This window comes from Eptatretus burgeri, chromosome 5 (genome assembly GCF_056783735.1).
Source record: "Eptatretus burgeri isolate ZD-2024b chromosome 5, Ebu_testis_v1, whole genome shotgun sequence".
In the NCBI taxonomy this organism is placed as follows: domain Eukaryota; kingdom Metazoa; phylum Chordata; class Myxini; order Myxiniformes; family Myxinidae; genus Eptatretus; species Eptatretus burgeri.
Genome location: NC_140965.1, coordinates 122,556,509 through 122,584,126, shown reverse-complemented (window position 1 = coordinate 122,584,126; position 27,618 = coordinate 122,556,509). Strand labels below are relative to the sequence as shown.

General features: G+C 43.7%; 1 protein-coding gene across 1 annotated transcript in view; it reads left to right on the top strand.

Moving 5' to 3' along the window:
* The window catches only part of LOC147027264 (ankyrin-3-like), a 493,469-nt gene that overhangs the window by 201,344 nt on the left and 264,507 nt on the right, over positions 1 to 27,618 (top strand). Inside the window, exons 23-26 of the mRNA XM_085883609.1 lie at positions 9,634 to 9,706; positions 23,233 to 23,380; positions 24,477 to 24,582; positions 25,462 to 25,574. Coding sequence (XP_085739735.1) covers positions 9,634 to 9,706; positions 23,233 to 23,380; positions 24,477 to 24,582; positions 25,462 to 25,574 — 440 coding nt within the window. The remainder of the gene's footprint in view (positions 1 to 9,633; positions 9,707 to 23,232; positions 23,381 to 24,476; positions 24,583 to 25,461; positions 25,575 to 27,618) is intronic.

Below are 27,618 nucleotides of genomic sequence, written 5' to 3'. Positions count from 1 at the left end.
AGGTAGCTTAATGTTGTACCTCGGCACGTGATGATATCTTGGTTTTACTCAGGATGCCTTCCCCAGCATTAATATCGCTTCTTTTTCAAAGTTGTTCAGTGTCGACAATATCCTTGCACAAACTTACAGCATTGAAATGAAAAGTTTTACCTGCCTCCCAGCACGTACCAGTCCACCCTAACCTTGAACCGCCCCGAGAGTTTTGACATCGATTCACGTTTGAGTTTTGACATTAAGTTTTAAATCAATAGTTTTATCTTTGGATGTTGAAGGCAAGATTTTCAAAAGAAATCTATTCCAGAAGGAAGGAAATCTGTACTGTTTGTGGGCTTCACAGATTTATTTTTTACTCTTTAATATTTCCTCACCTCATGTGCAGAAAATGTTAAACCACGTGAATCTATTTGTGAACTGCACACTTTAGGCCAGCGGTAAACCTCGATAAAGGGCTATATTTTAGGAGTTTAATCAACCTGCTTGACACAAAGCTAAAACAGGTCTCCTATGAAAGAGGGTGATCTCAGTAACACATTTAGCCCTGTTGTCCTCATATTTTGGTGTGCGGTCCATGAAATATTCACATTTGAAGGATACACCCGTCTGCTGTCATCGCTTCCAAGGATATTCAGAAATCCTTGTTGTCTGTCCACGACCTGGGGAAAAGACAGATGGAAGAGTACATCACAGAATCTCTTTGCACTGGGGGGCAGAGAAGAATGTACCAGCCAATCGCAAAATCCAAACAAAACGTTTTCGATTTCCAAAAAGAAAACAAAAATCCTGATTTTTGGTCAGAAAGCATTGGTTGCATTCAACCCGGAAATGGTTTTCCGCCGTGCTTTGCTATTGACTCAAGTCCGCCCTGACCCGAACATGAAGCACGTCCTGAGCTATCCCATTACGTCTGTTCCGACATCTATCTTTTATGAAGATGGAGCTCCACGGAAGAACACCAAAGCAGAACTATGGCATATTCTCGAGGGCCAAGTTGATGAAGAGCACGAAAATACTGCCAGTGATAACCAACATCACAGCATGTACATCAGGGATGCTATGGCTGAACTCCATATCCTGGATGGAAATGGTGCTACGTTTGGTCACTTGGCGCAGTGTTCCCTAAACCAGTTGCTTCATTGCATCAAAACACACGACACCTGCATCGACGTCTTCGACCAATATGATGATGTCAATTCTGTGAAGACAGACGAAAGAACGAGATGCCTTGCTGTTGCTGGTGGATCCCGAAGCTACCAAGTATTGCTGGACGCCCAGTACCACAATGGACGAAATTCATGGCTCTATCATCAAACAAATCCACCTTGACACACTTCATCTGTAGTCACGTCATGCAACATGCACCAGCAGCAAAATAACTTTCAGATCACCAAGAAAAGCGGATCTATTTGGCTGGTGGCTTCTCTGATGGTTCGCTTACAGCATGCCTTTCATCTGCAGGAATGTATCATGACAGTCAACTCGCATCAATGCAGGAAGAGGCAGATTCTCGGATATTTCTTCATGTGAAGCATGCCGATGATGAGTTCAGACGTAACAATGTGCGTGGGTCAATTACAATCAAATCAGCAGACACTGATGTGCTTGTCTTAGCAGTCCACTACTTTCCACAGTTACGGGGCACTGCCAAAATTTGGATAGAGAAAAGAACATCAGCAGGATGCAAGCTTATCCCGGAACATCAGATATGTTACAGCTTGCTTCCAGAAATGTGTACCCGGCTTCCTGCGTTTCATGCCCTGACAGGATGTGACTCTGTATCAGCATTCTTCGGCTATGGTAAAAAGAAAGCATGGAAAGCTATGAAGACACTGCATCTTCAGAATAATGGTCCACACCTCGAAGTCCTCACCACTGACGATCTCCAGGAGGCAGTGGCTGCTTCAAGACATTTTGTCAGTGCAATGTATGATTCTCAAGGAAAATATATGGATGCACACACAAATTTGAATGATCTTCAAGAGAAACTTGCAGCGACCAAAGATGTCCCAGTGCATAAGTTGCCTCCGTCTGAACCAGCTTTTCTCGAACATGTGAAAAAGATCCGTTCACCAAACCCGAGTATGGATGAATGCCCACCTGGCAAATCCAGAAATTCCCACACCAGAGGGTCGTGGATGGTACAGAGGAGAAGGTGTGCCACATCCCACATTGTTTGATGGACCCACATCAGCGGAGATGTTAGATGGTCTTGTGTGTTCATGCCATGGAAGTGAACCATGTACCAACTGCTGCAGCTGCTCACAAGACAGTTTGCCTTGCACTTACGAGTGCATGTGTGCCACCAGTGACAGGCAGTGTGGCAATGAACTGTCACATGGTGACAAAAATGACACGGACAGTGATTGTTGAACAAATCGAGGACACTCGCTCAAAATATATGTTTTAGTTCATTTCTCGTAGAACAATGTGTATTGGTGTAACATATAGTTATCACATCACTTGTGCAAACTTCAGTCACTATATCGTATAATTTGCTAGTAGAAATTTGTTTCAAAATATTCTCATTATATTGATATGGTAAACTGAACACATATAAAATATAGAAAAAATATGACAATTGGCAGATGTTTGTTTCTGTAGTTGATGATTTTCGAAGTTAGCGGTCCGGAAATTACGTCTTTTTTTTCTATTAAAAGCACTTCAATGTACATATATTTATGTCGAAGTATTCCATTAAGCAACTCGTAGTATTCCCCTGTTCATTCTGCACATTTCAATACCAATCATGTAAAAATAGGGCGCATTGCTTTGTAGTTCTGGCTAATTCACTGATTTTCGGAAATGGTCAAAATTTTCTAATGGGGGTATCTTTCAGGTGTGAATATTTCATGGGCCGTACACCAAAAAATGAGGACAACAGGGCAAAATGAGTTACTGAGATCCCCATCTTTCATATGAGACCTCTTGTGGCTTTGTGTCAAGCCGGTTGATTAAGTACCAAAAAATCTGACCTATACCGATGGCCTACTTGGGATTGTATTCATACATGAAATGGATTGTAGATGATTTGCTGTGTAAATGAGTACATGCCTCACATAGTTATCTTTTGAACTATAAGATGTACAAACTGAAAACCTTTGCCATTTAAGGAAGATGAGTGATTCAGCAGACATTTTTATTTTCTGGCCACAATACGACACCACAATCCTCTTCTGGTTTTGCATCACAACATATTTTGACGTTGTTCCATCACAATCCCACAACAAAAGTAAAATGTCATGACATGTCGTGATGGTAATCCATAAAAGGATTGCCGTGTCATGTTGTGGAATCGTAATGTGCTGTCATTCCCACCTTTTCGGTGGTTGTTTTTTTTTGAGATTTCATTGGGTGGTCGCGAGACTACCCTTATTCTCAGGTTTTCCATCTGTTAGTATGTATGTATGTTGGGTGGTCGCTGGACTGGACCCTTATTCTCAGTTTTTCCGTCTGTCTGTATGTTTATATGTAATGGACAGCTCTGGAGGCCAGAGGAGTCAACAGATTTTGATGAAACTTGACAGGTAGGTTCATACCAGGATCTAGTTGTATGCTTTTGAGCACCGTTGCTACGGACACCACCATTGCCTAGCAACGGGACTTTGAAATTTTTAAAAAATCCCCAAAAAATTATTTTTCGAAAATCAAAAATCGGCTTCCAGGCTTTTATGCGCACTATAATCACACTCTTTGTCAAAAAATTTCAGCCCGATCCGTCAAAAACTATGACTAGTATGCAATTATGTAGTGACCACCCATGTTGTCTACCGGCTTGTATGTTTGTATGTAATGGACAGCTCTGGAGGCCAGAGGAGTCACCCGATTTTGATGAAATTTGACAGGTAGGTTCATATCAGGATCTAGTTGTATGCTTTTGAGCACCGTTGCTATGGATGCCACGTTGCCTAGCAACGGGACTTTGAAATTTTTGAAAATCGTAAAAAAAATTTTTTTTCAAAAATCGCCTTTCGTGCTTTTATGCGCACTATAATCAACCTCTTTGTCAAAAAATTTCAGCCCCATCCGTCAAAAACTATGACTAGTATGCAATTATGTAGCGACCACCCATGTCGCCTACCGGCTTGTCCCTCTGTTTTTTTTACATTTTTCTTAAAATGTTTTTTTTTCTTCTTGTTTCTGCAATGTTTTTTGTAAATAATAAAAGGCTTAATGTTTCACATATTTTGTTATTTTGGTAAGGATTAAATCCATCTCCAGTATGTTATTAAATTTGGTTTATGGTACATTCTACCCCTCCCTCCCCACCTCAAGCCTGGCTTTTGTCTAAGTCCACAATGTGGATTACCACATATCATGTGCAGAAATGTTGATGCGATTATCGTTTAAACAAGAAAAAAAAACTTAATGTTTTAAATATTGTGTTATTTTGGAATGGATTAAAATCCATCCATGTTATTAAATTGTTCTCATACTTGTCAGTTGATTTGGAGGATGGGTTGGATATGTATCACTTTTGGAATGGTTATGTCCAGTGTCCATTTTCCCCCCTCCCACAATCCTGGCCTCGTTTGGTTGAGTCGACATTTATGTTCGATTTCTTTTTCTTTATAAAACGATTAATGGTTCATTTATTTTTAAATTTTGGGTTGCGTGCACTTGCCCAGAGACAAAGGAACTTCGTCATGTTGGAATCGCCATCATGGTTTCAGCAGTTATTGAGGTCGGTTGGGCTACAGTTTTACATTGTTTTTAGAGGGGAATAACTACAAGGATGAGAAGAAGTACAAATTGGCATTTGAGTGATCTCTCATTGTGGTACTTTAACGATGTATTTTGGCATCTTTTTAAGTCTTGCTAGTTCAGAAAACGCTCGAGAATATGAGTTACGGCTTTTAAATGCTTATGACTTCAATCTTATTGGAGTTTATGAGCATATCATTGTGTACACATTTGAATGGGTGGCCATTTTTTCTCCGTATCATCCCTCTATATGGAGTACTGCCATACTCCATGATACCTCAGAGTCTTTGAATAGAGAAGATTGTCAGGAAAGAAAGTGGGAGCCAGAGCAGTTAGTCAGTTAAGAAGAGTTCAATATGTCGAGACCGAGAGGAAAGGATACGCCAATCGGACACGTAGTTTGGATCATTGTTGGGCTTCGGTTGGTAGTGCGTGGTTGGTCATTTTCACATTACCAACATTTATTCAACTTTGTTTTTTTTGACTGAAAGTGACAGCTTTGTGCATACTGACGACATTCAGCCAGCTGTGGGAGTTCAGCGGTGTAAGACAAACATTGGCTTTGAACGTCGACCCAACCCAACATAACAGCCATTATTGGGCCAACATTGTTGTAATGCAACTCTGCCACCTGGATTTACACTTGTTGCTAAGGAGAGCAGATTGGGACCATACTCTGTGCAGAGCGTTGGTGCTGTTTAAGCAGTCTCCTTGGCTATTGGGCACAATCCTAGACAGATCGCCATTCCGACACAGTACTCCAGCATGCTGGCACTCATTTTGCCGACCTCGGAAGGATGATACACCGAGTTAACCCCACCTGGTATTAATTCAACAGCTGAGCGGAATTTGAACTCGGGACCCTCGGATCCAAAGCCTGCCACCCTAACCATTAAGCCAACACCAGGCACACGTTCTTAGCTTGTTGCTTTGCAGCTTCAGTTATTTCACCTGACAGAGAATGTTCTGATATCGTCATATTTTGCATGTTTGGCTTTATTATTTCGTCTGCACAAGATTCCAGGATGGATTATCACCATTACTGAGGCCAAGGAGCTAAGACGACTTTCCCTCCCCTTCCCTTCCCTTGTTTTTATAAGCTATTCCCATAGTTTTCCAATTAATTATAAACTGAAATTTATTCAGTAGTTTTGCAGTCAAAACCATTCAGTGTTGTTAATACATAAGTGTGGCTTTTACTTTGCCTGGTGGTGTTAATTTGTTCTGCTTCTTGTCTACTAATATGTCACAATGAAATCACTGCTATGAAACCATGTCTTTGACAATCGAGATTGTCTATCGTTGCTTTATCTTCACTTAAAAGTGACCAGCATATTAAGTCTATCTATTTGCAATTTGATGGAGTCCTCTTTATTCGCGTGCAGCAAGCGCTTGAGTTTGTTATTTGACAATGCCTCACTCATAAAATGGGGCTTTCCGGTCACGTGCCACTTCGAGAGGCCAAAAGTCATGAGTTTTGATATTATAACCTATCATCTGATTCGGGGTGGACGGTTTTGTCCGAAACCAAGCTTTGGGAAATTTTTGATTGGTACCGAAACGGAGTTCAAATTTCAAAACGGTCCACCCCGACATCCAGTACCGATGTTCCCTACATCCTGTACGGATGGCTGAGATGGATGTTCCAAATGTGTGCGGAAAACTCCAAAAACGAAGCCTGTTTGCAGCTGGTTTCAAGCTGAAAGTAATAGTTGCAACAACAAAAGAAAATCGAGTAGCTGGTCGAGAATTCAATGTAGACGAAAGCATAACTTGGCAATGTTGGGTTCAGGAAGCAAGTCTGCAGTCATTGCCTCACCACAAGAAGGCCAACCATGGAAGAAAGTGCCAACATCAGTCAATCGAGCAAGATCTTGCTGCGTGGCTCAAATCACTCTGCGATTCAGGATGTGCCATGTTCACCATCCAGATTAGAATAAGAGCAATGGATCTTGCTAAAGATCGCAAAATCGAGGACTTCTTTGCACCACCAACGTGGAGTTACCGTTTCATGAGACGTCATTAGCTCAGCGTCCAAACAGAACAAATGTTGTTCAGAAACTGCCTGAAGATTGGGAGGAGAAAATGCCATTCTTTCTTGATTGCATGATTATATCATTACATCATCGTGGATATTGAAATCATGGGAACAAGTCACCAGAGACAATCGTTAACAGCTTCAGGAAAATTATTTTTTTCCGTCAATGAAGCTTCAGAGATGAAGAAGATGGTGATGAACCAAATGACCAAGAACTGTTGGAGTTATTTCATTCTGATTCAGCGGAGTCGAAGTTTGAAGGCTTTCTAAAAGTGACTTGTATGACGTACGTATTACCTGGGGATGTTATACTTTTAGAAACTCATTAATGTTTCAATTTCATACAAAACTTTAGTTGATTACTTGGAGGCAGCTCGACTAAATAAATGAACTGTTATGAACACGTGAGGTTTTTTTTTTTTCATCAAAGTTTTTGCATCTGTTTTTTAAAATTTGTTACTACTACTGAAACGTGTACATGGGGAAAAGGTAGACAACAACAATAAACATGTACGTCCCTGTCTTGTTATGGTTTCTTAGCAATTGACACATCATTGGTACAGAAAGCAGTGTTCTAATATCACCAAATCGTCGTACGTCACCAAAAACTTCGTAACATGAGCTTTGTTTGTATTAGAGTGTGGTTTGCACATTAATTTGTTTTTCAAAAATATGACAACTTTGGGAGTGCGGCTTAAACACGATGCGGTTTATAACTGTAAATTGATGGTAAATCCCCTTTCTGTCTTTACCACTAATCGACTCATCACTCTCCCTTTTGAGCACCTCCATCTTGTTCTCCTAATATATTTTGATTTTTCCTTGATAATGTCCAACAGGATTTCCAAACCAACCAACTTCTTCCTTCTTACAGCACTAGCTTAACCACGTGTTCTTGCCAATCATCTTACTTACATTTTATGTTCCTATTTTCATTGAAGATAGCATTGTGTAAAACCTGATTTCATCCGTTATCTTTCACTCCCCTTCTTATCACTGTTCCGAGTATTTATTGTACCTCAATCCTCTTCAGAGGACACAATGTGACTGTTTCTTTTCCAACCTAAAAAGACCTGAACCTACCCATCATAGTCTCTACCTCCCACCCCCCCCCACCCTCCACTCCCATTATTACCTGGTCCTTGGTTCGATCCTGTTTCTCCCCTTCCTTATTCCGTTTTCTATTTTATTCTCCCTGTGACTTCATATCTGTTTTCAACTTCCTGCTCAACCTCATCATTTTGTGATTATGTCGACATTAAATCCAGAACTATAGTTCTTACCTTTAAATCTTTCCCTCCTTTGTAGCTCTCTTCAAAAATCTGACTCAGACTTTCATTATTTACACATTGTAACAAAACAATTTTCCACCTCAATCTCTCACCTTGCCTATCGTTTTGCTCCATTCACCATAAAGCACCCTGGCCCCATAAATAATTCACCTTTTAGTTCTTTACCCTGGGTTCTAATCCCAATGCACCTATGAACTGTAAATCCTGGTGTTTCGTAGACAGGGCGAGGCAACAGTGTTCACCGTCCCTCGAATGGAGGTTAAAATGGGCCTCCGTCGTGTTTGTTAACATTAATTGGTAAGCGTTAAATATGCCGTGGTGTCCTCCATGAAGAGTCGCTGAGCTATAACTCACACCCTGAACAAATTACAAATTCCTGCTCGAACATACAGAGGGCACAGCATGAGCGGCACTGCCGTGGCCATGCAAGAACTGCCATGAAACCGCAGCCACATGGTGCATATGAACGACGATGACATGTTCTCCAGTTGCTCACATAAACATCCTCGATCGTGCCCCTTATACATGTCGAACCTTGTCATTGTTACTTACAGTTGGACATTTCACCAACTACTTTAAAACATAAAACCACACTAAAAAGTCAATATTGTATCTCCAGTTTGCGAATCTATGTATTTGATTCCTCCACTTGGAAAAGTGTTTTCTGTGACAACAAAATTCAATAGCAGTGGTTATTAATGTTACAGTGTTGTATTACATCTCCCAATTTGGTACTCACATGATACCACTTGCCCAAACGATGACCGTGACACAGAAATGCCTCTCGTTCCTGCACAAATGACTGCTAAAATCGAGATAACAGTTTATGATCTCGGTGTCTTTAAAAGAACCAAGAAAAGGTCCCAAAATGAATCTCGCACTCTGCAGCGCACTTTGATGAGCACAGAAAACACCTCACCTGGGAAGTGGTTTAAATCAGGTGGTGAGAGTGTGAACACCAACAACGCAATCACATCATGCTAAGCAGTGGCACGACCATCGTGAGGAAGGGGAGGTCTTGCTGATTAAAAATAAAAATCATCCTCCTCAGTATTGCGGGCATGGAAACGATGTTCCGCCAAGGTGTCGGCTTTTCATGCAGCATGTCAAGGTTGCGGTTAGTTAGTTCAATGGGCTGACATTGTTATTTTACATTGTTATTTATCCGAGTGTTTACCTTATTCTCTCATGGCGATAGCATTATAATGTAAAATTGTAACCTCCAACAAATGTCCTTTTCTCATGCTCTGCAACATTATCTAATCTTGTTGGTTAATCAGCTTTCTTAGGTTGCTTGCTCAATGTACCATGGTTGTTGAGATGAAAATTAAATATATTATGCTTCCAAGTCCACACCCTATTTGGACTTTAACCGCTTGATATGGTTTTTAAGCACAAGCTGGTCAGGACAAAGCTCATTGCAAGTGATCCATCATCTGCTTCGTTTGAAAGCAAGGCCACATGGTAATATGCTTGCACGTATTGGAATCGTTTGGAACTAATACAGTATCATTGTGGGAGATGGCAGTGACAGTACATAAACGAGGAAGTATGTCAGCCTGGAGGAGGGGCTTGTGGCTAACCAACTTTTCTCTTTTTGCCCAGACGACAATGGAGAAACACAAGCTGAATGTTCCGGAGACAATGAATGAGCCGTTGGACTTGTCGGATGATGAAGGTAATTTGATTTCATCGCCATTTCCCCTTACCCATTGACCCTTTTTTTCAGGCTGGGCTGTGTATTCCATGAATGAATATGTTTGTGACTGTATTTATGTCCATACAATATCGGATCCAGAGAGCTGTGTGACAGTTTGCTTCATTAGTCGTCAGGTTGAGATATTGCTCAGCGTGGTGACAGAATATAAACCTCTGGAGATGACACCACCATCATACAATAGCAAGTGTGAAACAGTATGAGCACGTGCCTCATGGAATATGCCTGTTGGAGGGTAGGTCCATGCAGGATGTGTGTGGAGATCCACGAGCCTTGGATCCACGCCGTTGAGAGTGCACTCCCTGTTCCCTTTTTTTTTCATCCCGTGAGCTTCCATTGCACGGTGTGATTCCTTCCTGTCTACACAAGGTCCTTGCAAACTGTATGCGTCACGTGTTTTAATATGTCACAAAAATGGCTTTTACATTGCTGGCTATTTATTTTGACATTGATTGAAGGCTCGTGGATGAGTTTGGACGTAAGTGGAATGCAGGGTGAAGACGTTGCTAGAGAGGATTGTTATTTCACTTGAATTGCACGAACTGTACTTTGGTAGACAGACGATGGACAGAAACATTTGATATATGGGATTCGAACCTGGTTTCACCGACATCATCCAGCTGGCGGTTCAGTTGGAAACACTAACAGTATCATTGCTTTGTATACGTTCAGTGTGCACTTTGGTTTAATCCTCAATCCAGATATTATTTTACACCAAAAAGAAACCCTCGATGATTGGTTGACCGAATCACATTTTTACCGCAACCCTTCCTTCCACTTCTCAGTCACTGGGTCACAACGACATACTTCACTCGATCCTACGTTTGTTGTGCGATTATGCCATCAAATTGTTTGGTTCAATATTATGACATGACATGACATGACCTTTTCCTGAGGAAGGTGCATTACCATGACCCCATAAAACAGAGCCAAGAAAAATAGATTCCAACATGAGTGTTGGTGGGCAGCTTGTGTTCCAGCCAGACATGTCCATTAAAACACGTCTACTTGACTCAAAACCTTGCACTCTATTTCCATTTCACCGTTTGTCAACTCTGTGCCAAACCAGGACCACAAACACCTGTTTGCACATGATATTGATTGGTTGATTTCAAAGTGCAGTCAGTCATGGCAGCAGTGTTTGTTTTTCCTTGTGGCTTTTCCTTTGTGGACTTTGCTGCTGACTGATAACCATTTTCTATTATTTATTTATCTACTTATTTATATTGGTTTTGGGCTGCCTGCGTCTAAAGATTCTTACAGTGTCGTCGATGTATGTAAAGCAATCTGATGTTTAGGTTGTTAATAACTAATTAAATAATTCTCACTCGCATGCGCTCGGGCTGACAGGGTGGCCGAGAGGTTCGCACACTTGTCTCCGAGCTGTCTATCCTGGGTTCAAATCTCGACCTAGTTATGAACTGCCATCTTGATGTTTCGCATGCAGGGTGAGGCATCAACGAGGTGCATTTTAAAGATCCCAGTTTTTCTCAAAAGGTATGCTCGTTACCACTTGTACTTTTGTAAAAAAAAAAAAAAATTTTTTGCAAATTCCTTCCTGTCCAGATGGTTTGCAAAGGTTTGGGTGGAAAACGCTCGCTGGCCAATCCCTCAAAATGGTGGGATTGTTTGGGGCCTTTAAAGAAGTAGAGATATAATTCATATCCACTGTTGAGGTTGATACTCCTTCATTCAGCGACATTGCACAGGTCAATGATGAGTTAACATAAAATACCGTTTGTTTAAATGGAAATTAAAGAAAATAACTGCAAATGAAATGACAGTATTGTAAAACAAAAAGTCTTTCCTAAGCTGGTAACTTGCCATCGAACCTCAAGAATGTGTTGGCAGATTATTTCCTCCATCTTCCTCCCCAACCAATGGTTTCTTATCAAGGAAGGGCTATGAGGCCACCTGCACCTTATAAAATGGGTAATTCTCTGCTACCGCAACCCTCATTAAGTAAGGTTGCCTCACCAAATACACCAACTGGAAGTAAATTAAGCTGGGATTAATAGTGAGCTCCCGTCCTCGGTGGGTGTGTAATTGGAATTCTGTGGTTTAAAAAAAATGCTTCATTTTCACTTTTCCTCATCACTTTGTAGTTTGTGTAAATGATTGTTATTTAATTAAGGTTTGAAGTGAAGAAACCCCCAAGGTGAATTGAACCCCCTGAGAAGTAAAATTGGTTACAACACACAATGAAAATTTGGGGAAATAAGTGAGTGAGGTCCACAATTCAGGTTCTCATTTAGAATCCATTCAAGCTCTCATTAAACAAATATCAGTTTTATTTTCAAAAGTAACTAAAAGAGTTTCCATGTACGAAAAATGAATGAAGCGTGTGTGTGTGTGTGTGTGTGTGTGTGTGTGTGTGTGTGTGTGTGTGTGTGTGTGTGTGTGTGTCATGCTTTTTTGTATGATCGTCATGATCTCCTGAGTTGAGTGGGCTAATTAACTACAAAGAACCCAGAAGAATTCCATGTTAAGTGCACGTTTTTTTTTAAACGTTTTAAATGTTTTAAATGCATGCCATGTAAAGGTGTGTAGAGCAGCTTAATAGGTCCTTCCACAGCATGGTATTGTAATTACAAAACTAGAAGGGCACTCGGTTGAGCGCATACCTCCACCACGTAATGCCTGATCAACGAGAACATGTCGAGCCCATAATATTTTTCAAATATCATGATATACAGTACTATATCGTTTTTGCCCCATCTCTCAATGGTGAAGAATCACTCTAAAACTTAAATAATTCTCGTATCCAGATCCGGATTCGGATCTTCACTAAAATTGAACGAATTCCTCCTTTTCAGACACACAAACTATCCACCAAGTTTCATCCGAATCGGTCAACAACTTTTTGAGATATCGTGCTATATATTCGTTTATCCCGATCTCTCAATGGTGAAGAATCACTTCAAAAATTCTCAGTCGGATCCGGATCTGGATCTTCACCAAAATCTAACCACTTTGTCCTTGTCACACACCGAACCTGTCCACAAAAATTCATCTGAATCCGTCCACAACTTTTTGAGATATCAAGCACAAAAACAAAAGTGAAAAAGAGCAATCGGAGATTGCAGACCCTCGCCATGACTGCTTTTGTGTGGTGCATTTTGTGTGGTGTTTGTGTCCTGGTGTATTACATAATTAATAAGAGACAGAACTAGAACTGCCACTTTATAACTGCTCGCATTAATGATCAGGTACCAAGACATCCCACTTTGATGCAACCCCACTTTGATCGTATACCTGACCCTGACCCGTGATGTTTTTATCATTATTATTCAATTGAATCCAGAATGGGATTAAAATAAATTCAATTCAAATCAAATGGAAGGCCAAATGGGAACAGTCCTGCATTGGAGTCATCAGAAGGAACCTGAACAAGCAAAAAGCAAAGATGAAGACATCAGGAGGAACCTGGATGGGATTCGGGTTTCGGCTGCTACTCCTCGACCCTCAAGCGCATCCAAGCACAGCCAAGTGAACCATATTAAAAATAAAAAAGTACTCCCATGTCAAAAAACTAAATAATTCTGGCTGCCATACCATGTGTCCTATCAAGTTGAAATTTAAAACATTCATTCAACATCTCTACTCCATCATAAATATGAAGTTTCATGTCGATTGATTAAGCGGTTCCCAAGAAAACATTATTTAATATTTTCTTCAATCCAATATGGCTGCCAATCCATGTAACCTATCAATTATTCTTTAACGAGCTTGTACACCCATGGCTTGGGGAACACTTGTGTGAAGTTTGCCCTCGATCTATCCAGCCGTTCTGTAGAAGAAGATTTTTTATAGGTTTTCAGGTAAATCCAATATGGCTGCCAAACTATGTGACCATTGACATCATATGTGTGAACCTTTTGTTCCCCATCCACAAGCGGTCATACGTATTAGGTTTCACCTCGATCTGTTCAGCCTCTTCAGAGAAGATTTTCGAAAGTTTAAAAAACAAAAAACAGTCTGACTGCCAAATCATGTGATGGATGACATCATCATTTTTTTTTCTGTGGACCATTTTATCCCGAGATGACCCTCAAAAATTTTCACACTCATTGGATGTAGTGTTCTACATATGCAATTATGGCATCATAACGAGGGCACCTATGACGTCATAAAAAGGTCATACTCATTCCACTTGAGGAGTACTTGTCACGTGCCAAGTTTCAATTTTTTCCTTGGTGCAGTTTCAGAGATACAGAGGTCCAAATTTTTTCCATTTTTCCAATATGACTGCCACACCACGTGACCCATGACACCATAATTATCATTAAAACATTCTACATGAGTTGTCGTCACAATGGTGAAAATTTTGTCTCAATCCGACTAGCGGTTATGGAGAAAAACACGAAAGTTCTGTGTGGACAAACAAACAAACAAAGACTGATGGAGTACTGCTCTCCCCTCTGGGCTGGTGCTCCTGCCTCCAACCTTTCTCGGCTTCACGCTGTGGAAACTAAGGCATTTTGGATCATTGGTATCTTCCGCAATGAGGCTGAGTCTTTGGGCCTCTCACTCTCTCACCGCAGGCAGGTCGGTGGTCTTTATGCTTCTACCGTCTCCTCTCCAGTCTCGACCCCCTGCTGTGTCTGTGATTTGTCCACACCACATTTCCACAGGGCGCTCAAGGTCTGCCAACAACCCCCTTCTGGTAAAACTACCAAAATCACGAATCACTGCTCACCATCACTCTTTCATTCCTCTTTCTTCCCAGCTTTGGAATACACGCCCACACTGTCTTCAATCCCATTCTTCCCTCAGGCCTTCAAAACAGCTGTTCACCACCACCTCTTATCTTCCCCCATCCAAAACCTCGATATATTCCACCCCCGTTAATCCACCCCAAACCCACCTCCTTTAAATTCCCTGCTTTCCTTCCTGAAAGTCCCTGTAGTGTCCATCTTGTATTCCCCATGTTCCCCACCCCATCCCTCTCCCTTCCACAGATCTCCTAATGTCTCTGTTCCCCACTGTTTTGTCCTTCCCTCTCCTGCCCCTCTTGTCTCATGCCCCCCTTGCTGTGCGTTGTGTGTTAGCTCTAATATGAGCCTCGACAAGGTATACAAAAAACAAAAATGTGTGTGCTGTCTCTCGGATGGACGTTCATTTGGGTGTCACATCTGTTGGAATCCACCCTCCTCCTCTCCCTCCCTTCAATCCCCCCTCCCCTCACTCCCCACTCCCCCTCTCATGGTTTTGCCTCTCACCCCTATCCCACCCCTCTGCCTCCCTCACCTCTCTCTCTCACCTATTATTCCAGCATTGGTTCTTCACTGCTGTTCTGACATGCTTGTCTGGCACATGCTCACATACCTGACCTGACCTATGATTCCTCCACCCCCTATTATTCCCGTCAGCTAAGCGATGGGTTGTATTTGCTGGTGTGTATACATCCATATGCACGCACGCACACACACACACGCACGCGCATGCACACACACATAGATGAGGTAACCAACAACACCTGCATTCACCCTCATGGTTCTCTCCAGGAAAATTTTGAAATTCCCCCCACCTCACCCCACCCCACCTCACCCACCCCCCCCCCCGATTTAAAAAAAAAGTAAAATTTTATTTCCATATCCCTGCTTGACTCGGATTAACTTTTGAAGGAGGAAGCTTTGTGAGTGGGGAAGTGTGTGAATGATTTGCCTAATTATTGCATGATAATTGATATAATATTTCCGATGAAGAATCGGATCAAGTTTTTGTATTTCACACAGCAGTTTGGCAGAATTGACAAATTTCTTCCCACAATCAACTACAGGTTTGCAGTGTGACAAATATGCTTGTTATAAGATGATATTGTACCACAGTTGTGACGTGGGTGAAACATGATGCTAAAGATCCTAATATGCACGCTTTCAAATGACATCATGATGTTTCCATTTCGGCTGGAGTACATGAATGCTGTCTCATTGTGGGAAAAACCTGCAGATGTCATTATATACCAGGAAATCTCAACACAAGAGGAGGCCAATGGATGCATAATGCCTTTCACACAACCTTCTCCCCTTCCCCTCCCATCATCAACAACAAAACCGCTTAATCAACAAGTGCACAATCACCTTCAATGCCAACATGACCACCCCCACCACAAACTCACTTTTCAACCTGATATCCACTCAAGATTGTATTAACATCGAGAGCATGTCGATATTTGATAACGTCCAGGGGTGTGGTGTAGTCTAACCAGAGTGATCCATCCGTGGCGGAGCTTAACTCCGCAACAGTTTAAATATAAGATAAATACCTCCCATGTTTACGATCAGTTGAGCTATTGTGCTTTGTGTGATTTCATCAGTTTCATGGCCAAATAATTGGGGTCAAAGCATATCCCGAAGTGTTGGAGAGTGTGTGGGAGTTTGTTCCAAAGGTGGGGAAAAAGAGGAATGAAAGAGTGAAGGTGAGAAGTGATTCTTGATTTTGGTAGTTTTTACTAGAAGGGGGTTGCTGGCGGACCTTCAATGGTCTGTGGAAATATGGGAGGGACAGATTGCAGACAGAGCAGGGGATGCAAGGGTGGAGAGGAGACGGTCGAAGACAAAGACCACCGACCTGCCTGCGGTGAGAGTGAGAGACCGAAAGACTCAGCCTCATCGCGGGAGATACCAATGATCCTAAATGCCTTGGTTTCCACAGCGTGAAGTCGAGAGAGGTGAGAGGCAGGAGCACTACCCCAGAGGGGCGAACAGTTCAACATTAGACTGCAGATGAAAGCTTCGCAAGTGGTTTCGAAGTTCAGGTGTACCAAGGAAGGACTTTGCATAATGGAAGATGCCCAATCGGCGACTGGCTTTGGAGGCCATCTTGGAGATGTGGCTTTCCTTGGAAAGATCATGACAGATAGTGAAACCCAGAAGCGTGAAAGAAAGGACTTCTTCCAGAGGATTGTTGAGAAAGTGGATGGGGTTTTATTACAAATGCTCCTTTTGGAAAGACATAGTGAGAGGGTGAGATTTCTCTGGATTGAAAGACATGTTCCATGTGTTGGAGCAGTTTGTGATTTTGCCCAGATCTGCATCGAGCGAATAATTTGCTGCTTGCCAGTCTGAGGGATGACAGATGGTACGGCAGAGGGTGGAGTCGTCGGCAAAAAGATGAAGAGTATTTTCCAGAGAGTCAGAGAGATCATTGATGAAAACGAGAAAAAGCACAGGGCTCAGAACGCTACCTTGAGGAACTCTCGCTTGGACAAAAAGAGGGGATGAGAATTCCATTAATTGCCACACATTGGCTGCGACAGGGAAGGAAGACTGTGAGCCATGAGTGGAGATGTCCTTGGATATCATAAGAAGAGTTTGGTGAGAAGGGCAGGGTGTCAGACCGTGTCAAAAGCACACGATATGTGTGGGGATATGGCTCTGATTTCATGTCTGGCATTGAGGACCTCCATCCATTGTTTGGAGAGAAGAAGCAACATATCCAGGGTAGAGTGACCTGATCTGAAACCAAATTGATGATGGGAAATCAAGCCATTGGAGAAGAGGAAGGATTTAATGTCTGAAGCAATGATGGATTCCATAACCTTGCTGATGATTGGGAGAAGGCTGATTGGTCTGTAGTTGCAGGCATCTGTTTTTGCACCTTTTTTGTGCAGGGCAGTAATGTTTTTTGATTTCCAAGTAGATGGCAGATGACATTGAGAAAATGAGAGGGTGAATAGAACAGAGGGAGGGTGAGTAAGAGTGGAGGAGCAGGTTTTTAGGACATGTGGGCTGATGCCATCTGGACTGGTTTCAGAATCTGAGGCGAGGTTTGACAGCAAGCTCTCCACCTTGTTCGGTACGACTGAACAGTTGTGTGCGACTGGGTAAGGTGGGTAGAGAAAGCGATGGGTTTTTCGACACAAGATTTCGATGCAAACACCGAGTTTAGGCATTCAGCCTTTTCACGTGCGGTATCAGCAGTGCGTTTATTTGAGGTAAGAGAGGGGATGGAGGGGGAACATTCACCAGAAACAGACAACTCGACACCACTAGGATTTGGTGGAGGGAGAGAGGTTTGAGAGTTCAGACTTGAGATTAGAAAGATGTTGTTTTCTGGCTCTCCTGAGGGTAGACACACACTTGTTCTGAGCTTTGTGGAAGGAACTGCGATTACCATCAGTTTGATTTGCTTTCCATGAGGTGAAGGCAAGTTGTTCAAGGACAACTGCCTCGCCACGAGCTTCAGTGTACCATGCGCGGGTGGAAGGGTAGGACAACTGAAGACGAGAGGGGATAAATCTGTGCATGAGGGAGAGCAAGTTTCTTTGAAATAATTCCCAGGATGAGTTGATGTTGGAGAAAGTAGAGGTGGGAGACCAGTCTTGAAGTTTGATGGCTGCTTGAAGACCCTGACATTCAGCCTGATTGAAATGCCAGATTCGACAACGCTGAGGTTGTTCTCTAATAAGTGAGATAGATGTTTATTAGAAAAGGTCACACAGTCCAGGAACAGCTGGGTGCGACTGGGTATATGTAACTGGGTGCGACTCTATAACCTGTATTGTTCCGATATATATATATATATATATATATATATATATATATATATATATATATATATATATATATATATATATATATATATATATATATATATATATATATATATATATATTGTTTCGGTTGTGGAAATTCACAGAACACCATTCAGGTTCCCGAAGATCAGTTATGTCGATAAGTGTGTGTCCAGATTAGATTTCCCCACCGATGTCTAACAGGAATTATTCGTGAGCCAGGCTGTGCATTTTCGAGTTAGCCATTATTCTTTTGCTATCTTTATTTTAAACAACATCTCCTCACCACCTTCGCCACAACCGCCAACACCTTCTCCCCACCTTTGCCACAACCGCCAACATCTCCTCACCACCTTCGCCACAACCGCCAACATCTCCTCACCACCTTCTCCACAACCGCCAACATCTCCTCACCACCTTCGCCACAACCGCCAACACCTCCTCACCACCTTCGCCGCAACTGCCAACATCTCCTCACTACCTTCGCCACAACCGCCAACATCTCCTCACCACCTTCGCCACAACCGCCAACATCTCCTCACCACCTTTGCCACAACCGCCAACACCTCCTCACCACCTTCGCCACAACCGCCAACATCTCCTCACCACCTTCGCCACAACCACAAACATCTCCTCACCACCTTCGCCACAACTGCCAACATCTCCTCACTACCTTCACCCCAACCGCCAACATCTCCTCACCTTCATCTCCATGGTGCCGCCATCTTTTCGCCGGCAACAGCGTCCACGAACGAATGGCATCTCCACCGACAAACACGAGGACTCCCTCGTTGGAGCGAAAGCCGGTAATTTCTACCACGTCCGCATCTGACGACAAGATCGGATCAGAATGACAAAAGGGGCGGAGCCAGTGGGGGTGAAAGTGTCAGAGGTGAAAGACCACCCCCCCCCGAACCCGATAAAAGGCCGGGTTGAAACGCCGAGAAATCAGTTGAGGTCAGGGTTGAGTTGAGTCGGCAGTCTGGAGTCTGGAGTCTGCAGTTCGGAGTTTGGAGCCTGGAGTCCAGTCAAGCCTGCAGTACCGTGCAGAGTTGTGGGGAGGTGGAGGTGGCAGCAAAGTCGCCAGCCGGAGAGAGGTCACCAGCCAGCGACATAACGGTTCGAAGTGATCGGGCCCTAGGACAGTCCGAGCGACGCTGAGGAGGGAGCGGGCTATTAAAAGAGCATCAACTCCAAAAGAGCAAGGCCCGTTCGCTCCTCGGAAGCGTCGTCGGCCAGGCCCGATCGACCAGGCCGCACGGCTTGGCCTGGACCAACCAGGCCGCCGTTACCCCAGCTGCCGTGTTGACGACAAGACATCGAGGGTCGCCCAGCGAGTCACCACGAGGGTGGCAGGTAACCTGCACGGTCTCACGGAGCTCCTTCGGTCTTCACAGCTCCACGGAACATTAAAGGCCTATGGGCCCTGTTCTCCCTTTTTCTTTCCTGGGGTTTTTTTGCATGGAAGTCTGTGGCACCTTGTCCGATAAGTAGAATTGTTGTTAAGTGCATGTACATAGGAAATAGACAACGGCTGTAGGTCTTTTTGCCCGTGTCTTGTCCCTTACCCCCATTCATTGCATATGTGCCTGCATTACCAATAAATGTCCTCATTGTTTGAATATTCACCTGCTTGTTGTGTCCCTTCCCCCATTGAACTGCCATAATTGCGTTCGGAATAAATAGCGGGTTTCTAACACCGATAAGCCAATCGGCTCCAACGGGCCTTGGCGATAATACACCGCTCGGCAATCGCAAACAGAGCGAGCTGCTTAAGCGGCTCGTTTCCGAGCAGGTCCCATTGAGGTACAACCTCTCGGTCGTATGTCCATGCGAATAATTAGGTAAATCGACCCTGTAGCGCGGGCAGAGCATTGACAATGTTGTGATGTGGTTAAAAACACACCCGTTGCTGGATTTCGGCATTGATGCGAAAGCTACGACTGGATTGCCACGGTCGGTGGGCACGCGGCCGCAATTAGCTAAGAGCGGTCGCCCGCACGCCGCGGTGGCGGATATCCACAACAATATTGTTACGGCTGTGGAAATTCGCATTACACCATAAAGGGCCCTCAGGTGAGATATCTTGATAGGTACATGTGTAGTTAGCCCAAACCCGTTGTATAGAGGGAATTTATGTGATCCATTCGGGCTGCGATCCTCCAGGTAGTCGTTTTTCTTTCTCTATCTTTTATTTCAAACAAACAAAAACCGCCAACGATGCTGGTGGGCTTTTCCCGCCATTCTTCCCCACGCTTGGTGTGAGGGAAGGGGGAGGGGCAGCTCGCCGCTGATTCGTGAATGAACAGCGTGAGGCGGTCGGGGTGAGGGAACGCCCCTTTTCGAGAACCCTCTCGAAGGAGGGTGGAGCCGAAAACGGGGCGGAGTGAAGGGCGGAGCCCCGTGCTATAAAAGACGGTCACAGGCGGGGCGTGTTCTCTCCCTCTTTCTGCTCTCTCCCTCTTTCTGCTCTCTCCCTCTTCCTGCTCTCTCCCTCTTCCTCTCGCTCTCTCCCTGACTCGTGAAACTCGCCTCCGTCTGAAGTCGTTGTTGGGTCCTCGCCGAGCTGTCGTCGTGGTCGAGTGTCTCTGCGTCGGTGTGGAGCTCGTGGAACTCGCGGAGCCCGAGGAGCTCGTTGAAGTCGAGCTGTGTCGTCGTCGAGTCTGGTCGAGTCGGCAGTGGAGGACGGCGAAGGAGACTGAGATCGGAGTGGAGGTCATGGGAGGAGGATTCGACGGCCACACCAAGGGAAGTCCTTTCTTTACTTTGGGTTTGTGTAAATGACTGTGGGTGGCGCCTGTCCTTAAAGTAGTATTGTTTTAAGTGTTGCCGTGTGTACGCGTATTCGGTTTTAACTTTTTCGTTGCTTTATATGTGCATTTTGATTATTGTGACTGTAAATACGTGCCTTCCGTGCTGGTCTGTGTGAATTAAACGTGCTTGTGTAATTGTTCCCGCTTCGCTTCGTCTCCTTTCCTTTTATTGACTCTCCATCCTGCTTCACGAAAGGGGTTCGTAGTGGGTTCAACATCCCGGTAATTAATCGGAACCGTCAAGGCCGACGATAACACCACTCGGTTATCACTGTAGCATGGAACGGACCGCTTAAGTGGTTCGTGTCCGGAGTCGGCCTGTGGCATGGTACGATCGCCCGGTCGACCATTCACGCAGGTACTTAGGTAGATCGAATTTGGCGAGCGACCCTATCCTGCGCGGGTGGGCAATTGGCACGATCGTGGTGAGGTTAAACCCCCACCCGTGACTAGCTCCTGGCGTTGTTCCGAGAGGGTCACGACTGAATTGTCCGTTCCGGTGGGCGAGGCGGCCGTCATTCGAGTCGAGCGGCCGATCGCACGCCGGCGGGCGCAAATTCGCAACAATATATTGTTGTAACAATACAGGTCATTGGTGCTGAATACAGCAAGTTTCATAAGCGAGCCGAACTTTCAACCATTTTACATCCAGATTTAGTGAATTATATTAGTATTTACATCCTGGAAGATGTGAATTCATGGAAAACTTTGGATGCTTCCAACCAGTTTAAGTCTGGGTGGATCAGTGATGTAACTGTTCTTGTGAAGTATCTCAATGGCTATTACATTGTATAAGCAAGGGTGGGCCTATAATAGTTCATCAATCACAAAGACTCATGTTGGCAGAGCAGACAAGCACGATGTTATATAGTTTAACAACATACCTGCTCTGCCATCTCCTTAAATCCTCTCGGATGTTTATCTGGCCCCAAAGCTTTATCTTCTTTGGTCAACTCCAATAAAGACACCAACGAATGTGAAAAATAACGATATCACTAATACATGCCGCCAAGACGTCCATTTTATCATCTATCCGAGGGATGGAACACGCATTGATAAATCTCCCTGCCTGTGAAACACCAGAATGACAGTTTGTAGGTCGGTCTGGATTCTAACCCAAGCAAGACAGGCTAGAGAGGTGTGTGTGTGTGTGTGTGTGTGTGTGTGTGTGTGTGTGTGTGTGTGTGTGTGTGTGTGTGTGTGTGTGTGTGTGTGTGTGTGTGTGTGTGTGTGTGTGTGTGTGCGCATCTTGGCCATCCTGGCAGCCCTTACACATGGTACTAAACAAAACAAACCTCTTTATTTCAATACATAGTTGGTGAGAGAGTATAGACTCACTAATCTGACTTTTTTTTTAATGGAATTTTGATTTGTGAGAACCAGTGAGTGTGTTTTTTTTTTGTTTGTTTTTCTTTATTTTTATCATGGTGAAATGTGTGTCTTTCATTTCTCACTTATTTTGGGGACTCAAATAGTTCAGTGTCATGCTAAAACTTAATGAGACGGTACATCTGGCGATGACGTCATGGATAACACCCACAACTAGGATCATCAATGTCCCAAGATATGAAGCACAGCATGTACACAGTGCCCTGAGATTACCTAATCCAATTACGGTGTCCCTCTCATTCCTTGCCAATGGCTTCTCCTGCTCTATCCCTGTTGTTTCTTGTTACCTAATTAAATATTCAACCTCTGCTCTCTTCCTTCTCCAAACACCTTTGCAGGAGGAATACCCCATACATTAATGACTGTGTGAAATGCCCCTGCTTAGCTGAGGTCTAAACTCTCATTGTGTTTATTCTCAAGCAATGCCCTCTGGGTTTGTCTCCGTATAATTAATCATATGCACACACAACTCATTTACTTCATTCTTGTGAACAATTCCCTTTGGAATTCATTTGTCGTACAAGAAAAGGGTAAACGGCAATGTTAGTTGTTAGTTATGAAAAGGGCTAGCTCATATCGTTGGCATTTTGATCTTTCTAGCAGACACAAGTCCATGGATAACATAAATAATGACAACAGATGAACATATGGAAAGATACCATGTGGATTTGAGAACGATGAATCTCTGCCAAACATACACTTCAGAGAACTCTGCCGATGATACCGTTTTTGTGTTTTTTTTTTTGTTTTTTTTATTTTTAATCTAGGAGAAGATGGTCTCACCAGTGGAGAATACTTAAAGCCAGAGGACCTCAAAGAACTTGGGGATGATTCCCTACCTACAAGTCATTTCTTGCACGACAGTTCGACGTACTTGGGAGGCTCATACAGCTTGGCACGAGGCCTGTCTGCGAGGTGAGGCCCGTCCAGTGAGTCTAATTCAGACACACGAACTAATTACTCGTCACAAAGCAGTTCACTAACCACCACAATGTCTCGTAGTTTTTGGCGAGAATGCCATATTTTCTCCGTCTTAGTTCAGCATTGCTGTGAATTAGATTCATTTTTAGTCCGAACTTACAATGATTTGCCTTTGTTGGCTTCGCTCGGTTTTCTCATTTATAGACAGCAGCTTGGGCCAACAAATTGCCGAATATAGACCCAGCTCCATATTGAGGCATAATTTATTCTTGAGCTACAAAGAGACCATCTAGGGATTTTGGAGTTGTCTACATAGTCTCCAGCTCAACTGCTCGAGATATTCAACACAAAATTTTTCTTCAAGTTGGACTGAGCTTTGGAATGAACATTGCCCTGTGGCTGCCAATCGAATGTTGAATTTGAAAGAGAATTTGACAAATAACCAATAAGTATGTGTACTTTGTGGAATATCTAAGCATACTCTTCATTGCTATTTATCAAATATTTATCTGTGAAATGTGTGAAGTCAGCACTTACGGAATAATGTGGCGATGTAAATTGCAAGTTTGTTATGGTGCGATCATTTTCTCGTGTGACCACACGAAGTGTCCACTTTTACTCGACATTGTTCACTGATTTTATTTTCATCGTTTCTGTTCACCTCTGTGGTTCTGCTAAGTCTGATGCCAAGGTAAGAACTGATGGTTCATTGTCATCTTGTTTTTCAAATGAACTTCCCATAGCATATCATGTTGCTCCCAGTTTGTATGTGTGTGTTGGAATCAAACACACACGCACAAATATTGTCATACGATCTTCCCTGTCATCATTTCATTTTACAAGATCACATGACTCCTTTCATGTTACAAAATCACATGATCACTGTTTTTGTTTTATATGTTTGCACATGCCTGTGTATGTGATGGTTGGCAGGTATGTATGTATGCATACACACATGCATGTGTTGCATCGTGTTTCACAATGCACCCCCCATATGTATGTGTGTCACACATCCGCTTGCATTTTCTTCCACTCTGCATGTGCACCACCTTTGTGTCGCATCATCCCACACCTTTCACCTTGCATACAGCCTCCGTTCCTTCGGCTCTGACAAGACATTCACACCGAGCCGTGGTTCGCTGCTCAGGGACACCGTGGCGCCTGAGGGAGTGGTATCTCCATCCAGTGGAGCACAGGTGAGATAATCAAGACGATCGTTTTATTGAAACAGGATGTATAAGCGGTAGTGGTAATAGCACTAATGGCGGTGGTGGTGGAGGACCATCCTTTTGACAGAGCATCGGAGTGCTCATGACACCGTGAACATTTCCATGGTGAAGAACCAATGCTGGACAGGTCTTCACTCTGTCATAAGGTGTGGAAATTTCTGCTGACCATCCGTGGGAACGGAACCAAACATCAGTGAAAGAAATGCAATGAGACGTTACACATTCCACCACCAAGCCGCTCAATAAATATTATTTGCAGTAATACATAATCATGAAAGCTTCATTTGGGCCTTCTATTATCTTAACTCGGACCTTCACTCTCACAATATGAAGGTCCCACTAGAATTTGATAAACTCTGTCATAGATCACACTGAAGAGGTGTTGAACGTTTTACCTTCCTCCTCTTCAGTGTTCTTGGATTCTTGTAGCTGCATACTCGAACCTGATTACACCACCAAGATAATGAAGAATTGCACGAATTTTCTCAATAAGAGGAGTTTTTGGCTCGTGATGAAGCAGGATGTAAAATTTCACCTTCCTTCGCCTTACTGTACTCTTGTGCGATTATTGAAAAACAATTTTGTGTTATAACCTGAGACCTCGAGCTTACACCCATGGAATTGCACAGAAATGTGTATATCCAGCTCTTCCCTTCACTAACAATGAAAATTTTTTGCCACCTTCTTACAACTCAGCCTTTTTGAGTCATAAAATGGACAAACGAACAGGTACAACCAAGTAACTTGGGGACACTTCACATTGGAGCAGTCTCACAATATGATTCTGGAGAATGTTTCATATATTCAAAGTGTCAAGTTCATTTGTGTTTTGTATCACTTCCATAGTCTTGTCAGCTGTCTGTTCCACGGGATCTTGACCGAGCGGCATCATTACGGCGCAGCTGGTCTCCTGGACAACTGGACAATATGGCACTACAGAGGAACCCATTGCAGTCAGGGTACGGTACACTTTTTCCTTAATTAGCTCCACCAATGAGAACGGAGGTTATGTTTTCACCCCTGTTTGGCTGTCTCTCAGTAAGGAGGATAACTCAAAAGGATTTTTTTTTGTTGTGTACACAGTCGAGGCGCATATTAGAGTGAACACACAGAACGTACAACAAGGGGCAGGAGAGGGAAGGAAAAATAGTGTGAAACAGAGACATGAGGAGATCTGTGGAAGGGAGAGCGATGGGGTGGGGTACACGGGGTAAACAAGATGGATATTACGGGGACTTTCAGGAAGGAGAGCAGGGACTTTGAAGGAGGTGGATTTGGGGTGTATTAGTGGGGATAAAAAAGGTCGTGGTTTTGGATGGGGGAAGATAAGACATGGTGGTGAACAGCTGTTTTAAAGACCTAGACTCTCGGTCCTCGAGGGAAGAGTGGGATTGAAGAGTGTGTGGGAGTTTGGTTCAAATGCAGGAAAAAAGGAGAAATGAAAGAGTGAAGGTGAGCAGTGATTCTTGATTTTGGTAGTTTTACCAGAAGGGGGTTGCTGGCGGGCCTTCAGCACTCTGGAAATATTTGGGGGTGGGGGGTGGGGCGTATCTCAGAGCAGGGGTGGGGAAAGGCCGGAGGGGAGGCGGTAGAAGACAGAAAGACCATTGACCAGCCTGCGGTGAGAGAGTGAGAGGCCCAAAGACTCAGCCTCATCATGGGAGATGCCAATGACCCTAAATGCCTTGTTTTCCACAGCGTGAAGCCGAGAAAGGTGAGAGGCGGGAGCACCAGCCCAGAGGGGAGAGCAGTGCTCCATCAGCCTGCAGACGAAAGCTTTGTATGTGGTCAGAAGCTCAGGTGTACCAAGGAGGGACTTTGCATGATGGAGGATGTCTAGTCAGGAACTGGTTTTTGAGGTGAGCTTGGAGATGTGGCTTTCCCAAGAAAGATCATGGCAGATAGTGAGACCCAAAACTTTGAATGAAAGGACTTCTTCAAGAGGGTTGTTGAGAAAGGAGATTTGGGATTTTCCAGACGGTCCTTTCATGGAGACATAGTGAGAGTGTGAGATTTTTTCTGGATTGAAAGACATGTTCCACGTGTTGGACCAGTTTGTGATTTTATCCAGATCTGCAGAGGGCAAAGAGGCTGCAGATTGCCGATATGATGGATCACAGATGGTACGACAGAGGGTGGAGTCATAGGCAAAGAGATATGGAGGATTTTCCAAAGAGTCAGAGAGATCATTGAGGAAAACCAGAAAAAGAACAGAGCCCAGAACACTGGCTTGAGGAACTTCAGCCTGGATAGGAAGAGGGGATAAGAGAACTCCATTTAGGGCCACACGTTGGCTGGGGTTGGAGGGGAAGTCTGCGAGGCACGAGAAGATGTCCTTGGATACCATAGGAAGAGAGTTTGGTGAGCAGGGCGGGGTGCCAGACCGTGTCAAAAGCACGCGATATGCCGAGGGCGATGGCTCTGATTTCATGTCTGGCATTGAGTTTCTCCATCCATTGTTGGGAGAGCAGAAGCAACATATCCAGGGTAGAGTGACCTGGTCTGAAACCAAATTGATGATCAGAAATCAGGCCATTGGAGAGGAGGAAGGATTTAATGTCTGAAGCGATGATGGATTCCATAACCTTGCTGATGATTGGGAGAAGGCTGATTGGTCTGTAGTTGCAGGGATCTGTTTTGGCACCTTTTGATGTAGGGTGGTAATGTTTGCTGATTTCCAAGCAGATGGCAGATGACCTTGAACAAATGAGAGGGTGAATAGAACAGAGAGAGGGTGATGGGTTGATCCAGATAAAACTTGTTGGACAGGTTGGGTGTGTGACAACGAAGAATTGATTCGATATTGGTGAAGATCCGGATCCGGATCCTAGAATTGTTTTTTTTAATGATTCTTCATTTTTTTTAATGATGAGTTCTTGGGTTAAAAACGATATATAACAGGATATCTGAAACCGTTTTGGACAGATACAAAACGTATTCTGTTCAGCCTGGTGGAGGGATGTGCACTACCGAGCGTCATTCGAGTTATGAAGTTTTAATAAT